Source organism: Gambusia affinis, linkage group LG21 (assembly GCF_019740435.1).
Source record: "Gambusia affinis linkage group LG21, SWU_Gaff_1.0, whole genome shotgun sequence".
Lineage (NCBI taxonomy): Eukaryota > Metazoa > Chordata > Actinopteri > Cyprinodontiformes > Poeciliidae > Gambusia > Gambusia affinis.
This window is the reverse complement of record NC_057888.1, coordinates 3,615,738-3,634,810: the sequence shown is the minus strand read 5'-3', so window position 1 is coordinate 3,634,810 and position 19,073 is coordinate 3,615,738. Positions and strand designations below refer to the sequence as shown.

At 37.7% G+C, this 19,073-nt stretch overlaps 1 protein-coding gene across 3 annotated transcripts in view; it reads right to left on the bottom strand.

Moving 5' to 3' along the window:
- Positions 1-1,167: 1,167 nt before the first annotated feature.
- Positions 1,168-19,073, bottom strand: part of LOC122824190 (cadherin-12-like) — a 147,498-nt gene continuing 129,592 nt past the window's right edge. For 2 of the 3 annotated variants that reach the window (XM_044104486.1, XM_044104487.1), the window contains 4 exons: positions 17,598-17,719; positions 10,160-10,277; positions 7,772-8,023; positions 1,168-2,484 (listed from right to left, as the gene is read on the bottom strand). In XM_044104486.1, the coding sequence (XP_043960421.1) occupies positions 1,973-2,484; positions 7,772-8,023; positions 10,160-10,277; positions 17,598-17,719 (1,004 nt within the window). In that variant the 3' untranslated portion in view covers positions 1,168-1,972. Of the gene's footprint in view, positions 2,485-7,771; positions 8,024-8,849; positions 9,528-10,159; positions 10,278-17,597; positions 17,720-19,073 lie in introns of those variants that run through there. The other variant, XM_044104488.1, reaches the window with a different exon arrangement.

Genomic DNA, 19,073 nt, shown 5'->3' with positions numbered 1-19,073 from the left:
TTAAATATTAGAAAGTGCAGCTTTAGAAGCGAAAATGGTGCAGTGCTACTGGACATACAACTGGATAGCATTTGCAAACCAGCCAATCAACCAGTGCCATTTATTTACCTTGGCACTGATTGGCTGTTCTCCTAACAGCAGAGATAATGCAGACTGCAGATATCTCTCTGATTGTCCTAAGATGGCTTCCACAGTGTGTATATATGTATATTCAGGTAACCATCTGTTCTCTAACACACTGGTTTTCCTTTGGATTCCTTGTTAATAGTAAAATCACAGCCAGGTGTTATATTTTGCAGTTGGTGTGTAATATAAGCAGGGACGGAGCGGACAGATGGCTTTAGTTAAGTTTTTGTGGTCCTCTCCCAAAAGGTGCATTCTGTTTCACCCAAGCATCTTGAATGAATCTTGTAATCCTGGTTATTTCAAGAAAGGTTTTAGCAAAAATTTCAGGAAAATTAACTTTTTCCAGTGTTAAGTCAGATAAATCACTAGACAGAAGTGAGGTCTGTGGATTTCAGGTGATGGCTTTCAGAGCATCATAGGGGGTTTCTTTGCCTTCTCAACCTTATGTTGACATAGCATGTTAAACTGTGCTATAGAAACCTTCCTTTGGAGAAAATATACGTTCTTCTCAAGGAAGCCAGTTAGATGAGAATAGCGATGCACCAAAAATTATGCTGGAGTCTTTTCCAGATCACAGATTGTGTCATAATTGAAACCTACCAGGTTTGGTTGATAAAACTGTTCAGTGTAGATGTCATTACAGAAGGAAGCGGGCTCAAAGTTAGCCATTATTAGTGTTAGAGTTGCTAAATTTTCTGGTATGAAAATAACTCTACCAAAGAACAATAATATTCACCTTGGTAATAACTCCCTAAACGGTTGAGCAGCAAATTGACCTAAGAATTGCAGCTTTCTAGAAAATGACTCAAAATTTACCCCCAATTTGAGAAAGTTTTGTTAATTGGCAGATAACAGGAAGAACTCTGAGTTTTTGATGATTTACAGTAAACAGCATTAATATAGATAATCTTAATCTGGTATTAAACTGAAGCTTGGTATCAGTGTGACCGAAATTAGTAATAGGAATGAAAAAAATCGAGATTGGAAGGTTTCTAATGGAGATAAATGGAATTGTAAACATAAGTAAGCTTTTCTGTCCAAGTGGCATTTATTTAAGAAAACAGTACTTATTACATGACCAAACTGTAGCATTTAGCCAACCCTAACCTTATCTTTTTTACAACTCTAGTACAAGTCTATTTACAGAATCCAACTAACAGAAACATACAATTTTCACATGGGCCTTTGTCATAAATTACAAAAATCCTCAAGTGTTTCCAAAAATAAAAAATACAGATTGATGATTAAGAGATAAATAGATAAATACACAAGCATCCGATCAGATTCAGTCATCCAATAAATAAATAGAACAATAAATAACATTCAGAAGATTCTTTGGGCAAACTCAGCCCATTTCATTTGCCTCACAGGTTCTGGCATTGGTCTCCATGCCAGTCTGAGCACAGTACAGCACGCTGACAGAATCAGCTTTTACTTATGGGGATGAGACAAATTAAGAAACGTACTGGATATGTGCTATGAAACAGCAAGTGAAACAACAATTATATTGAGGCACTTTAAAGGATGTTCCAGGAAATGACAACATTTCCGTGCGTCTTCCCAAGAGGAAACTAAATGCAAGACGTGAAACAACATTCAATCGACAAGAAATTGAATGGCTGCCCATCTAATCATGTTAACATAATTTTTTTTGTATTTTATTTATTTATTTTTTTTACAATTTTGGGACTGAACATTGTAAAATGACCTTATAAAATAGAACCAGTGAGTTGTAAAACAAAACAAACATTGGAGAAAAACTATGGTGAAAAAAATGAGGCAATAGCAAAAAAAAAAACAACAAAAAACAATGTTACATCTTCCCTTTTTAAGTCAGTGAGGAACATCAGTGCGTATTCTCTGTGTTTGTCGAATCTGAATGAGTTTCTGACTGCTCTCCAAAGATCCCCGCCAGAGTTTTAAAGTGAGGACCCCAGTCGCTGAGGTAGTCATAGTCCTCTTCGAAGTCTACTGCGAGCGACTCGATGGAGCTGAGAGACTCTGCCACCGAGCCGTTCCCCTCGTAGGCGTACGTGGCCAAAGAGTCGTAGGGCGGAGCCGAGTTGTCCGTGTCGTGCTCTTTCAGCCGCTGGTTGATGAAGTCTCGGATGTCTGAGCTGTCCTGAGAGGCGGGCGGCCTGGGGCCTCGCTTCATCTCGGGCTTGATGTCCCTGCGGTACAGGTTCTCCTTGACGACCTTGGGGTTTCGAAGGGTCCCCATGTCAAAGGCGTGCGTGTCCTCTTCCCCTCCTCCTTCGTCGTCGTAGTGGATCACATTATCTCGGATGTCCTCTTTGGAGGACATAAGGGTTTCCTTTTTCTTCTGCCGTCTTAATCCGACGTAGAGTACGACAATAACTGGGGAAGGAAATTAAAAAAGCCCGGTGTTAAGAAGCAGGGGTTCCCAAACTGCACAACAATGGTACAAGATATATATCAATCAATCAATCAATCAATCAATCAATCAATCAATCAATCAATCAATCAATCAATCAAGATTATCTGTACAACACATTTCAGCAACAAGACAATTCAAAGTCCTTTACATCATACAAACATGAAAACATCAAACACATCATACAGTCGACAAATTAGAAAACCAACAGACATTGCAGTTTGTCAAGTGCCATCATTAAAATACTCAAATTGGTGGATTATTTATTATAGTCCAAAAGCATCTCTAAGCATGCATGTTTTTAGTCTTGATTTAAGAGACTAATGATTTAAAGTGTTCCTTTAAATTGTTAAAAGAACACTTAGTTCCTTTAACGATTTAAAGGAACTCAGTGTTTCAGCTGGTTTGCAGTTTTCTGGAAGTTTGTTCCAGATTTGTGGAGCATAAAAACTGAATGCTGCTTCTTCATGTTTGGTTAAGGTTCTGGGGATGCAGAACCAGAACTAGAAGAGGATGATACTACAGCAGTTTTTGTAAAGAAGGATTAATTTTTAAAACATGTTTTCTCACTTTTATTCTCTATTCTCAATAATTATTACATTCATTTATCATAAATAATTTTGGCTTTTCATACTAAGAGACACGACAAATACAATTATGCAAATGGAAATGATCAAGTTTCTTTTAATTTACCATGAGATTAATTGCTTATTGGCTTAGTTGGACTACATTTGACAGTAGCATTCAGTCAGAATGTACGTTTGTTGGAAGATTGGCCTGACTGTGCTTTTATGTTATTCTTGTTGGTCTGGAACCAAGATGCAATTCTTTCTTGTTCTGTTTGGGTTTGTTGTCTTGTTGAACTTCAAAAAGCTTGTTAATTAGCTATAAATTGAAATCAGGTGTGCAGAAAGCAGAGAAACCAAAGCCACCTGTCCAGCTCAGTGTATAGTCTGATAAAAAATTAAAAAGTCTAATGACAAACATTAAACATGATCATTATTATAAAGCAGATTTTATGTATCTGTACAATAGGTTGACAGCCACTATGGCTATTTTATGAACAGTCTGTAATTAAAAAATATATTTAAGGTACATTTCACCCACCTTACTTAGCAATTAATATAGCCAGCTGTTGGCAATGTATTTTTTTAAGCTTCCAGTTCCCAGATGATTTAAAGATTTTGAGAGTTTATACCGAGATGAACGTGTCTTCACTTTCCTAGTTGTACATCTTGGATCTTATTTAGTGTCATTAAACTTTTTTTAGGTCATTCTTTAACCGAAAGCTCCTGCAAGCTTTTCCATCAGAGTTTATCTCATTAGCATTTATATCATGCTAACATGAAGCAGTAAGATGATGAACATTGTATTATTCTAGTGAGCAAGTTAACATACTGACATTTGCAATTAACTCCCAGGCTCCCTGCGCCTACAGTACAGACTCAGAAATCTCACTTTAAATGACTCTGAATCCTGCTCAAACATTTAAGCAAGCTCATTATTTCAATTACACAGACAGCGTTTGTTTTATTTTAACTACTTTTAATGGTTAGTTGAAACAACAGCGATGTGCACACTTTGTACAAAGTACTTCTGATTTATATCTGTGGGTCTGGCTGTTTTCCAACATACAGTTGAACGCCTGCTGGTCGGATTTGGTTTCAACCATGAATAGGTGAAAACAAAAAAGCAGATTAAGACTTATGACATGATAAGTTTGGAAAAAAATACCACACTTCCCTGTTAGGAAGACAAGACTTTTTGACAAAACTAACACTTCTAATTACTTCAAACAGAAAAACAGATAATGATTAAATATGATCAGATTTGCAGTATTATATCAATTCTGGGTGAGGAAAGGGCAATGAAGGGGCCTGAAAAAATCTATGATCCCTCGCACTAGAGATGACATCTTTGAGTTGTGATTGTTTTTAGTTATTTGTATGGCATTTTAATTGTGAAACCTTTGCTGCCTATTGGCTAGGATTGAAAAAGAGGAATTTTAACTCAGTGGGACTCTCCTGGTTAAATAAAGGTAAAAAGAAAGAAAAAGGATTTTGAGTTGGAAGAAAATTTTAACGATTTAGGTACCGTATCGTTTTCAAACCTTGCTGTCCTTTGATATCAGTAGCCAATCCATTCCCACATGAACATTAATTAGAGGCTAATTTTCACTCATGGAAACAACAAAAACCCCTCAGTGGTTCCCTAAACAGCTTATTTTAGGGAGCCTGGTGGACCACTGTTGTGTTGTTTTCTTCCCAATGCAAAGCAGTAAATTTCCTGCTTTCTCTTCTCCCTTGTCAGTGCAATCTGTCTTACTCTGTCTATCTCCCCTGTGCGTCCCTTGGTCTGTCTGTGCTCTGAATAATGCAGTAAATATGTTTTTCTTCTGGCTCTGTGATGTATAGCTGCACTTCAGCAGTGGAGCAATGGTAGGAATAACTCCGAAATCAGTCAGTGAAATGAAAGAGTCAAATAAATACATTGAAGTTGAAAAAATAGGTCTCCTGCTTTAATCTCCTCCTTTATATAACTTTTCTGCTTTTCTTCACTTGCAAATGAATTAATCAACCCTTCTGTGGTGTGGCAGCTCCCCCTAGTGGCGCATTTTCAGACTTCCGCAGGACAGTGTGTTAATGTAGGGCATCCAAGTCGCACGCCGAACCGTCACGTTGTCCATGCTCATCAGTTTGGAGGGAATAAGAAGCAAAGTGAAGCTCTCGCAACGATCTGTTTCATTTGCATCATTATTTGTCCTGGTATAACAAATCCTGCTCAGTGTCTCTACGGAAACGCTCACAGTGTGAGTTCAGAGTCTCTCTGCCGCTTCCCTTGTCGGGGACAGTCTGACAGTTTGGCATCAGCCTCAGCCTTGAGGGGCTGACTCAAGCAGGAGCTTTGAAGACAGCCTTCAGATGGAGAGGACACACAGAGACGGCTCTGCAGCAACCCACCACAATCCACTACAAGCCTTTTTATGCTTGATAACATACTAAACACTCAGCCATGAGTGGATATGTCACCTGAATGCATTCAGAAGGCGCGTGAAAATGGGGATTAATTATGAGAAAGGGTATAAATTCCATGTTGGGCATCAATTAGGAAAGGTAATAGTACTAAAAATAAAGCTGCAGTGTATAGCTTATCATATGTATAAGATGTATGAAATAAAAAAAAATCTAGTTCCTCTGCCTTCAGCGCACCCAGCTAACTAGAAACAACCAATAAGAGCCATGATTGTTGTCAATCATGTTTGACAACATGATTGACAGTGTGCCATGCGCACACTGCCAGCAGAGCCTGTTGTGAATGCTAATGCTAGTTTTACATGGTCACGGATAGTGGCGGATTAACAGCTTTTCTGTAAAGGTAAGTTGTTTCTGTCATTAGCACAATTAGCAGCATGTTTACGAAGCCGATTGACGGCACTAAGACCCTCCTCCTGGCTCTGATTGGTTGTTTTTGGCCGGGAACTGTGTATGTCTCATAACAAACTGTTACGACATGGTGACAGTTGATCAAATATGTAAATGTTACATACGGCAACTTCAGATGTTAGAGCACAATTTTCATCGTAAACAAAGCATTTACTTCTTTTGAAATATGCAGAGCAGTTGGAAAAATAAATAGTAGAAGATTAAAGGAAAAATTGAGGTTATTTTCTTTTTCTTTTTTTTTACCGTGACCTTGCAGTAGGATAAAAAGTTGTATCAAGGGAGGCATCGACAGAGCAGAAAGATTAAATTTAGTTTATAGAGCTTAGCGGTTCCTCCCTCCGATCTTTAACGTCCCACTGAATGATCATATATGGGAGATTTAATTAAGTCCGACTGCTAATGGTAAAATCCCTGCTCTGATGGTGATAAAAGGCAAAATGCATTACAGTGAAATGCTGAAGAACATCTAAACATCTAAGAATTTAGTGCATATCTTTTAACGTATCTGCATTAATCAGCCTCTACGTATGAAAACTGTTTGGAAAGAAAAAATCAGTAATAAATAGATGGCAATGGACAAACCTAAGAAGAGAATCCACATAATCCCATATTTTTAGGATGATCTGTCCTGTCATTAGTAAGATCACTTTTATATTTTCTGTTTAATTTGATGGCAAACAAATAAACTGTAAAACGAAAGCCGTTGTCTTCGGTAGCAGCACAAATCACCAACAGCAAATGAATAGCCGTGGAATAGAAATGTCAGTAGTTTGACATTTCATGAAATGTCAACATCTCTCTTTTTGACAACAGTTGGACGTGGTGATCAATACCACTATCCTGGAATCCGGTCGTCACCATTCTCCTCTGACTGCAAAGCAGGTCGACGCTGCCCCCACAAGTCAGAAACACAAAAGATCCCGACAACAAGATGAAGATAAAATATTAAGAAACAAAACAGATGTTCAAACTTAATTGGTTTTTACGCAGCTTGTTGAAAATGCCATCTTCCTCGTTGCCTGCTGACTCTATTCTAAGCTACATTTTCTTGCTAATGGTTCATTTTAAGGCATGTCAAAATCTTACAGGGAAAAATATTTTCTTCCAAAAAATCACTTTAACATTATAAAATACACCTTATTCTTCACTCACCTTGAAGGTTACCTTCTTAAACATTGAGGTTACTTTTGGAAATCACTTCTGCAACTTCCAGGAAACTTTCTGAAATTATCAGGCTACTTTTGTGCAAGTTAAGTGGTTTTTATTTTTTCACCCAGAAATCTCAACTCATTTTTAAAAATGTACGTTACTTTCTGGAACTAGAGAGTTAACCTATTTTGAACTGACACATTACTTAAAACTTACTGATTACTTTTCATAATTTTATCTGAAACCTAAAGTATTCTACTTCTTCAAATTGATCTAGAAATTAAATTTAACTTCAAATAAAATCCCTGTTTAACCTTCCTCTGGTGTTAGCTTTCTGCTGCCATCTGTAGTGTTAGCGGGTCATTTTGGACCCGTGTATTAATTCAGCCATAAAATACCCTAAAAACAATCTTTTATCATCCAATGTTTTTCTTAATTGGTGAAACTTAGTACTTACTTTCCAACAGGTGACTTTATGGAAAGTCATGCTGTCAGACATAAAACTTATACGTCTGCCTTGTTGCTGAAATCTGCTGTACAAATAAACTTGACTAAATAAACTTTACTTTCACTATACTTTGAGTATAAGTGAACTTACATTTTACCTCATACTATGAAAAAAATATAGGAAAAAGCATCATTTTCTGCCAGATCTCACCTAATAAGATGACGATGCACAGAAGTATGGCGATGAGAGCTCCTGTGCTCAACCCCACAGGAAGGAAGATGGCCTCGGCGCTGCATGTAAGCAGCGAGCCGTCCATTTCGCAGCCACACACACGAATGGTTAGCGTCCCCGTGCTGCTCTTCGGCGGGTAGCCATTATCTTCTATCACAACAGGCAGGAAGTAGATCTCCTGTAGACGCCGCCTGAAGCCGCTCCGCTTTGTCACGATTCCTGCCGTGTTGTCTGAAAGAGACGCAGCATGCTGATTCATATCAATTCAAAAGAACTTGTTTTGAATTAGAACTAGGTTAGAATTAGGGCTTATTTTTCATCTTTGCAGGTTAGGTATTCGGGGAACGCAAACTGAAATAAATCAAACAAGCTTCTGAGAAAGTCTAGAAGTCCAAGAATTGGAGGTGAAATTTTATTTCTGATAGTGTTTGATGTCTTTCCGAATGAAATGAAAAACACCTACATATCAGTCTCATCTTATTAAAGTTATCGCCTATCTACACCCTGAGAAGCATTTTTATTCTTCCTCTGCTCTGAGATGGACTCAATTTCTAATCTCTTTGCTCACAAAGCAAGGATTGATTCTGAAATTATCTATGATAGGTACTAGCAGGAAAAATAGAGATGAAAACATAAAAAAGGTGCGAGTTGAGAAGACAGCCGGAGGTGCAAGTATGGCAAGTTGAATAGAGGGTGACAATGTACACACGGGAGGGGGGAGATGTCGGTTCGAACCTGCCTCTTCCTGTCTTCCACAGCCACGTTGTCTGACCCCTGTCAAGACAAGTTTGTTGCACCAACAAAGCCTGCACTCTTTCTGACAGGAGGTCACGCGTTTTAACACACCTTGCATGTTGTGCACAGCCGTGATTTTTGTTTCTGCTCACTCTCTCTCTCCCCGGCTCACCCTGCGTGCATCGCCTTCAGTGTTTGTATTTCCTGTCCCTGCCTATCAGATCCCGGCCTCCATCCGCAGAGAGTGTTTCCTAGGCTGCTGGCAGTCAGGAAAGTGAAAGACAGTGTGTCCAAAAGGTAAAAGTGGATCAGAGGTTCAGACCTGGGCTTGTCAAGGACGGTGAATCCATTCGTTTCCCCTGGCCTCATCCTGCCATGTCCCACTTTTCACTGCACGTCTCTTTGGCTCCACTTCAAAGGGCTTGGCGAGCGCACGCTGAAGAGTGTCACACGTGGCCTTATCATATCACCGTGTGCTTTAAAGTTATTTTCAGAACAGAAACGTGACACTCTAACAAACTTTTGCTGGCTCCAACCATCTCTTGATCTTGAGCAGTTTTTAAACTAATTAGCTGAAAGTAGAAATGGACGAAAAGCTGTTAGAAAGCTTGTGGTTGCATAGTTCCAGTATGACGTTGATTCTTAATAATGTGGGTTTTTGGGAATCCCTCTTTCGGTGGTTTTATTGTGATCTCCTGACCCACCTGGTCTTTGTTTGTATCCATTTTTCTCAGCATTTAGGGCCTCGATTTTTTCCTGTTCATTGTCAGATCCTTCCATTGTCTTTGCTTCAGGCCTGGTTCAGTGGAATCTTCTGTGGTTCTGGTTTTATTCTGGTTTTATTTATCTATTATTTCTGTTCCTTTTAGTAAGATGATTGCTGTTGGATCTTTTCTTACCAAACCAGTTGGTATTCTATCTGAAGTGAACCCTTTCTGTGTGAATTTGACCTTCTGTCTTGGGTCAATATCCCATTTTTCAAAACTCGGTGATGTCCCGTTTTTAGCTTTCTTTCAGAACCAATTGGTTTAAGTGTTAAGAGTCTTTAGAACAGAAATGGGCCCACAGCATCACAGATCCTCCACCATATATACTTGTGGAGTGTTTGTTGCTGAAACACTCAATACTTGCCAAATCTAAAATATTTGTAGGGCATTTTGCAAACTCCACAATTACATTTGTGACAATTTTTTCTTGTCTGTGTTCGAAATAATCAGTTACTATGTAGATGATGTCGTATTTATATCAGTGGCAATCAGAAAATTCTGTATTAATATTTGACTGAATCTTTCCAAGTACAAAAACAGCAGGAATAAAAAGCATTTAGTTACTTTTATCTACTAGAGACTCTTAGAGTTGCCAGTAAGTTTTCCACAAGCAATTTATTTGAAAATAATTATATCTTAACATTGTTTTTTATTCCACTGTATATATAAAATATACTCAAATGAAAGATTTTTTCCACTAATTTTTTAGTCAGAGATAGGTCTGCAATATGAGATTAAATTGTTTTAATATTCTTAAGTGATTTTTTAAAAAACAAATGCTTTTCACACGGAGGTTTTTAATACCTACTGTTCAGCTAAAAAAATGTTTTGCATCATTTATTTTCCTTCACATTCGCATACTTACTTCCAAAGTCTCTAACTGTGAAATTCTTATTCTTGACGTCTTCCTTTGACGTTCTGAAGGAGAACTGTTGCCCAGCACTTGGTAGGTCTTGATCTTTTGCACTGAAGATTTGAATCACCTGGTAGGCATGAAAAAAAAAAAAAAACACATTCATTTAGATTTACATGAACTTTAAATGCCACTCGCTGTTGCCAGACATTTCAACATCTTAGTGCAGATTTCTGTGTTGCAGTAAATCAATTACATTTATCATCATAATATAGAAGCAGTAGTATGTGCATATCAAACCTTTCAGGCCTGAAACCTGCCAGTGTTTAATTCTCCCTGTCATGTTGGATACAGCTGCTGAGCACTTTCTACTTCATCTCAACATATGGTGTGATGGATTAACTTCCTTTACAACCACTGGGGATTGCTCACTGTCTGTAATTCTAGAGTGAGACACACCAATGTGTCTCACTCATGTACTATTCCCTCCTCTAATACAGTTTCCTGTGTTTCTCTTCCATGAAAAATGTTTTTATCCACAGTTTTTGTTTTTTTTTCCTCTTTTGCTGCCTGAGTAATTCCTACTCGTGCCTACGGGACTTTCTACCTCCTCATACGTGAAGGGGGAAAGCTGTTCACACACCCAAAGCAAAACACTGGATTTTCAAAGTCATGCCATCACCAGGATGGAACCTCAAATCCCAGGAAAGTTAAGGAAATGGGACTAACATGAAGAAAATGATTAAACACTTTAAAAACACAAAATCTTATCAAGTATTTGTTGTCTAGTTTCTAATGTGAATGTCTTAGATTGGTCTTATTTTAAGTGTAATGACTTTAAAGTGAAGCTTAAAACATGAGAATGTCTTTTAATAAGTAAATCTGCAAGTGGAATCAGTACTTTGTTAACAAAATAGAAAAAGAGAATTACTTAAAATAAGGTTCTATATCTTACTGAAAAGTTACTAGTAAGCTAGTTCTGTCTTATTTCAATTGTATTAAGATATTTGTTCTAGAAACTAGACAAAAAATTTGAAGCAGTGGCAAGTAGAGATGTGTGATTCTGCATATTTTGGTATCAGTCCGATAACTAAAACCAGAGCCCATATTGTCGGTACCAATACTGATGCCAATACTGATACCGATACCAATACTGATACCAATACTTTTTTATTTAACTTTGATATGTCATCATGTTTTTTTGTATTATTATTTTGTTCAAACCTAAGGCAGAATATGTAGATTTATATGTATCCACAAAAAGACTTTAATAACATATTAAGATGGTTTGTTCTCATTTTTCTAAATAAATAAAATGCAATATATATATATATATATATATATTAGAGAGAAAATCAAAAAATCTTTTTTGAGAATACAAAACTAAAACTTAATTTCAAGAGGGAATCTGTAACTAAATCAATTTTATTATGCTAGTGTCAAATCCAATACAGATACCGATATTGATATTTTGGATCGATCCACCAACCTCTAGTGGCAAGAACAATCTGACCATCTGAGATTATATACCCAAGCAAAGACTGCAGTCGTTTTAACCTTTTGCCATTAATACACCAGTGCTTTCATATAAAACAAAAAAAAAAAAATCAAAAATAGGAGCTGAGAGGAGGGGTAAAAAACAACAAAATTAAATGGAATTTAATTTAACACAAAACAGAAACACCAAGTTAAAATCCTCTACTAATTCTCTACCATCTTGAAAGATAGACATGCCCTATTTTTCTCCCTCTCCCTGCTGCTGTTACAGCTCTCTCTCCTGTGATAAGTGCAGCTGTGCAGCCAGTCTGCTCTTCCTCAGTCACTGGGTTTGACCTGCTGAAGACCTCCAGGCCTCCATCCCAAGATCCCCCTCCAACAAACAGGAGCGACTAATCAGCCCTGCTGTCGTGTTACATTATTCCGACTCTGCTGCGCTCCATGTTTGCCCTCTCAGTATTTGAATAAAATTCCCTGTAGGGGAATAAAGCTGACACTGGGTGTGATGAGTGTTCTGCTGTGCTCCCCACAGCGGATGTAAAGTTCACACTTTCGATCTCCGCCGAGCTGGATTAGCTTTGTGATGAATATGTCCCGTTGTAGCTAATAGTCACTTTAATTAGAGTTTAATTTATTAAGCCTGTCTTTTTAGTGCTGAATTAGTGAGTCAAAATGACAGCAAGTGCCCATCAAACAATAGACACTGGGGAAAGTTGTGTTTTGGGAGAATCTTTGGGTGTAACTCCATGAAATGTAATTTGAATTTGTTGAAAACGGAAGTGTACAGTTGTAAAATAAGCAAAATGAAAAACTTCAGACGTTTACAACAGCAAAATATGATATTCTTTCTTTGCAACAACAATTTAATAAAAAATCTAAAGCATTTCGTAGTCTGGTCAGCTGCAGCAAAGTTATTTCTTTAAAGTAAAAACACTACCTCTTTATTACTTTTATTTGATGAAACTGTGGAAGTCTAAATATGAACTGGATTAAATATTAGTGAAGATATCTGATTGTGTCAAATATTTTTGAATTATTTCAGAATAATTTATGTATGATTGAACAGTTTTGCAGATTGCTTTACTGTTAACGCTAGATAAATCAGGAATAAGTGTGTCACTTTTAAATTTCTAATTTTCTTAAGAAAGTAATAAAGTCCAGAAATCAGAATTTTAATTTTTAGGTAATTGGTGATAGAAGCTTGAAATGGTCAATTTTCTCACTTCTTGATGCAGCTAGCTGTGTTGCAGTGCTAACAATAGCTAAAACAGCAAGAATTGTTACTTTTTTGTTGCGTATAATGAAATATTCCCTTGAAAAATTGTCTCATTTTTTTAGGTAACTGCTGAAAGGGACTAACTTCCTGCTAGCAGCTAGCAATGGTGCTTTCCTTTTCAGGCTAATCCTAGCTTGTCGGACAACAGAAACAGAACAAAGTTTCAGCCGTTACTTTATTTTTCTTCTCCCCTTACAACATTTTTATTATTTTCTTAAAATGTTTTTTTTTTCTTTTTCTGTTTGCTTCTTAGTTTACGTCTCAGCTGAGTTCAGTTGCTTCTTGCTTCATGGACAAGAAGGATTGGGTTTACCACACTAGGTGCAGCTGTTGCTGTTTTCCATAATTATTTCTGAGGATTATCATTAGTCTTGATTACAGCCACAATACACACATTTTCGAGGTTAAAAAGCATAACTTTTATTCTTTGAAGATTTTATTGCTGTGGAAGGCCATGTTCCTTTTAAAAACAAAGTTTTATATTAGGAGAATACCCGGGATGTTCCAGAAATTGTAAACTTCAAGCCAGCTTCTGTGTTTTTTTCTTTTAAAGCATGTTGCAGTAGCGATTAAGCAGATGTTAAGCAAATGGCTTTGCAATGATTGGGTAGTCAAGGGAACTGCTTTTTTTCCAGACGCTTCAGCAGGTGGTATTTGGTTTAAAAAAAAGTTTCTTAAATGCATCTTTCTAATTTGGCAAACATCTTGGATGCACTGAATGCTGCTTAACACTGCAGGCAGGAACAGCCGAAACAGCAAAGCTTTTGCTCTTTAATTAGAATTTGTCATGGAAAACTCCCCCTTTGCTTCACTCAAAAACACTTCCCACCCCACCTGTGATCATAAGTGTGGCTGTCACGGCTGCAGCTGCTCATTACTGCGTTCCATTGTATATGTGAAAGCTTCAAATGTATTTTGCTTTCACACTCGGCTGCATTGAAGGCCTAGAAAGATAAGGATGCTCGCTAAATGGTGTAAATATCAGTGTAATTACTCCTGCATAATGGGCTGATTCGCCAGTTTAGCATTTCAATACGGCACAGCAAATACCTTAAACAGCAGAAACACATTAGAGAACTGTCTCTGTTAAATACAGCCAACAGGGAGGGACTGTTTTTATGTTTCATTTCTGCTTTGTCCCATTTCACACTTGACCAACTGACTATGTGAGGCATTATCTGTAAAATTAAGGAAGAGACCTGCTTTATGTAACTACCTCGACTCTGATTCTTTTCACCTGCCAATTTCCAGGCTTTTTCTTGTTTCGAGGCACACATTTACATGAAAAAAATATTGATTTTCTGTGCTTGGTTTCATCATGGTTACAAATTATTTTCAATCAGAAGGGCCACAGTGTGAGGCTCTCCAAAACAGGCACTGTGTGTGTATTTCGGCTGTGCCAGTGCAGATAATTATCGGGGGGAGGTATACGATGGATTTTTTTATTTTTTTTTCCAAGAAGCAGATCAACAATTTTTTATCGTTCCCCAGCTGTCTGCAACACCTGGTGAAATCACGCTGTGGAAACGCTGCAGGAAAACACGGATCCTCTAGGAGGGGTGAGGAAGGAGGCATGAAGAAGGATAAAATGAAGAGACGGAGTGAAGGTTAAAGTAAATTAGGGTAAAAACAAGGAATAAATGAATTTTAATGAGATCTGTGCAAAAGATTTGGTTTCAAATAATTATTTGGGGCAGACAACTACCAGTTATCTATTATACCTTTCTGAACTTTATGCAGACATCATGAATGTATGAAAATGTTGCAGTGTGACATCATGAGATCCTGTTCATTGACAATGATTAGCATTGGTTTTAGCTGTCAAGTTGTCAACATAATGCTCTAAATCTTAAATGCACAAATGATATTGTTAAAGAAAAAGAGACACAGTGCTTTGCTACTAATTGTTAACACTACCATAACTAGATTACAAGGTCAGGAAAAGGTTTTAATTAAAAAAATGGAGAGGGAAGTAGGTCAGTTATGCTAGCTTGACTTTGACAACCTTGACGTGTAGATGTGCTGCAGAATGCAAAGTGCTTTGGTTCAGTTAAAAAGGTGACCCACAAACAAACTTTCTGACTGAACGTTTTTCTGTGTAACGTAAGTGCATATGAAGAGCAAATCTAAAATCTAAACGTAGGCTCAAAGCTAACAGACATCCTACTGGCTGGCATTTGCAAAGCAGTGAATTTATTTTCCTTGGTACTGATTGGTTTTACCACTAAGATTGGTGATAAAGAAGCCTGTAGATATTAGCTTGTACAGTAGACCATATTAAGGTAAAATTTGGGGTTTGACCTATTAAAATAGGAAGTTATAGGCATAAGTAAGAGTTCTTAAGTATTTGTGATTTTAGGGGTTGAGATCCGTAAGCAAATACCAAGGGGCCGTGCAAAACTTTTTAGTCTGACTTTTGTTTATTGGCAAGCTAGAGTTTTCATTTTCCCAAGTATCCAGGATTTTGACTTTTGTTTATTGGCAAGCTAGAGTTTTCATTTTCCCAAGTATCCAGGATTTTGTTTATAGATGTCCAGAGCGACGGCTTGTTCAGAGGCATCTTCTACTCAGACCAGGTGTTGCAAATTTCAAAAGTCCATAAAGAGTTTGACTCACAAAACTTTTCTACAACAATCAGCAGCCATCAGCCTCCTAAACCAGATGCCAGGCACTCTGAAAGTTATAATTGAGGCTCACAAAGCAGAGGCATGCTGTAATAAGACAGCAAAGCATTTTTAGCCAGCTGTTACATCAGTCTGTAGCATACTTTTTTAAAATTAAAGCAGTGGAGGTCAGGGTGACTTCTAGAAGAGATAATATGCTTCTTCTGTGGAGCTGAACTGCCTAACCATTGGGAATACTGTAAACTAGCTGCATTAAGGAAGAGTATCACAATGGCAATTGGTTAAAGAATTTTAATTCTGTGTCCATTTGTCAAAATCCAAATAAACAACAAAACATTCTCAGGTGTATGTCAGTTATGTAGTTAGCATATAAAAATAATCACATAAATGTTTCTTCACTTTTAAAGGATTTATAGACCTGAACTTTATTCACTCAGGAAACCTTTCCCAAATTTGGAATTTCTGAGTTTTAATACAAGCTTTGTCTGATGGTGCATAAACAATTTAACAGATTTTGAGAAAAAAAAAAAAGGTCTGAATTCTATAACAGTGTATCGGTGCATTTATAGGTAAGGAAAAAACAGCAAATTTCTGCAAAAAAAAAACTCAGAAATTTTTAGATTAATCTCAGACATTTTCTAGAAAAAACAAGAAAATTTCTGAGTTCCAAAAGTGGAACATTTTCAATTTCTTTCTAGAAAGTTTCTGAAATTTGAGGTTTTTCTTGGCAATTTTTTTTCTATCTGCAATGGTCCATATATGCCATTTTGAAAAAAGTCAGAATTATTCTTTTCAATGGCCTTCATCTTCTTCTCTATAAAGGGTCTATTTCACTAGTTCAGATTTTTTTTTCACACAAACTAAAGAAAACAAATAAATAAATCAGAGACCAGTTTTATGTTGGAAACCTCTACCTCACTGAGTCAGATAAACAAGAATTTGTGAGGAGCAAACTGTTTTCCAACACAGTGGTTTTTTTTCATAAATTCATAGCTTGTGTCTGTTAAGGAGAGCAACACTCTCTCATTTCAAGCATCGAAGCTGTTTCTACCCAATCATGAGGGAAGAAAATATGTTAGATTCTCGTGTCGGTAAAGACGGCGGTGCCTTCAAATGAAGGGCACTGCCGTTGTTTTGATTGCAGCGGGCCTAAGGACCAGCGTGATGAGGGGGGTCCGCGGTGATTTGATGGTCTGCCAGAGAAGCGGCTCCAGCACAACGCTAACTGCATATAGATTCCAGTTAATGGGCTAATTTACAGGCACAGGTAGTTTACAATGCACCCTGGCAAATTCCCCGCCGCATCCCAAATATACAGTTTGAAATGCAGTCTGGGTAGCGGTTATTTGCAGAACTCTGCTGCACTTTATTATTGCTTCTGCCAGTAAATTGAACTCTGTAAAATGGGCAATTCGATACCTTCTACATAGAAAGGAATCTCAGGAAACAAGGTTCTATTTAAGCAACTCCAACCGAACTCTGTGTAGAGATATGATGGAGGAAAAATGTGATCTTTTTGTAAATTTTTACTTTCTGAAATAACTGGCAAGGAATGCCACACTAATACGTAATATTCTAATTTTAACAACATTCAAATTACAACATATTCGTGGTGTTGAATGGCTTAATCAAAATCCAGATTTCAACTGGACTAAAATGTTTTGGTTGTACCTTAGCAGATCTTTGCAAAACCCCGTCCGTCCATACATACCTCAGAAACGTTAAACGTCATTAAAAAAAAACAAACAAAAAAAACAGTGGAGTAAAATTTGTAAACATGACAGACTCATAAAGTCAGATAAAACTTCATCCCTGCTGAATAATGACTAATTTTTACAAAATATTTACATCTTTTGCTTCATCTTTGCTTAACGAGTGTAGAATTAGTCCTGTAATTGTCCATCTTTAATACTATATTTATATAAAAAAAAAGCTCTTCTTCTGACATAAAAGTCAAAGTTTAAAGTCAGAATTCCATTTTTTTTTCAGTGGCCCTGATCTTCCGTATTGGTAGAACCTGAAATGAGCAGAGAGAAGTTAATAATGAGCGTACCTGTCCCACTCTGGCGTTTTCACATACGAAGGTCTCATAAGGACTGGCCAGTTCAGGCGGGAACTCGTTTATGTCCAGGACGTGCACTGTGACGGCCACTCGGCTGGTCAGAACCGGGCTGTCTGCAGACAGGAGCACAAAACAAAAAATAAACTTCTTTTTTTTTCTCCTTTTTCACAGCACTGACACCGAGTGGACGTCTGCAGGACTACTGCTTTATGACACGGCCAAGCATGCGGTTTTATAACTGTTGCCAGGGGATGGCTGACTGGTTAAAGAGGCTGCAGCGCTCCGATATGCAGTCGGAGCGTCCTTGAAGAGATGCACTCTAAATCACCCCGTTTATAACTTCTAATGCGTCCAGGACATGTTGCTACATAAAATGCCCAGATGCTCCTATTTTGCAAATTAGAAATTTTACGCTCATCTAAAAAAAGCGCAGGTTTATAAAAGTTTGTTGGAATTTCTTTAAATACTTTTCCCCCTCTGGTTCGAGCAATAAACGCACCGTCCACTGTAATTACAGTTTGAAAGCTCCCCTGAGTGAGACTAACTGGAATTCAGGCTTGTTTGCTACACCGTTGCCTCCCAGCAGGGACACAAAAGGGAAATGTTCCCTCTGTGCAAGTGGAAAACTTTATGGATTTGACGTGGGAGTGGGCTTTGTTGTGCTGTGGGAGGCTTAGTGTGTGTGGAGGTATGCGCTGTGTGTTGGCTGGGTTCGGTGTGTCGGTGGTGGTGGGGCTTGAGAATGGGGTTGTGTAGTCATCTTGGAGGAATTGGAGGAGCAGGCTCAGATGTCAACCCGACTCTGACCTTGATGGAAAAAGCAATCTTCCCAACCCTGCTATGACAAAGAGCACAGGATTTGCTGCTTTCCGCTGACCCAGACACTAACATTTATGCTCATCCAGCAAAGAATCTCTGGATCTGCCTTCAGAATGATTTTGATGCTCTCTCAGGTCATAAAGTCTGTAATATTGGGCTTTAAAGCTGCTCACTTCTAGGTGCTGAAAAGCAAAATTTTCTTGTGTTTGAAAGACTTGTAAAACTTATAATAAAAGTAGTACATTGTTGAGACCACTTGAGGGAGCAATAGCACAGTGGATGCATTCCAGTCTTGCTTTTCAACCCAACAAACCCACTGCTCCATTTCATTACATTGACAGTTACAGCACTGCATTGCCGGGAAATGCTTCAAAAATTAGTGATAAAGTTGTCTGCTTAAACTGCTTGGTTGCTGAACTTCACTTGTTTTAATTAGGTTCCTTTTAATGGAACAATCTACAATTTTACTAGCAATCAAGCGCAGATAGATGTGGATTTTAATCTTCTGAAAGTGCATCTGCTGACAGAATCATTGCGCAAACTCACAACTCAAAACTTCATGAAAACTATGAGACAAATTTTCATTTGACTCAAATAGGAGTTTGAAAGCGCCCTCTAATTATATCCAGCTAAGGTTATTACTGCATT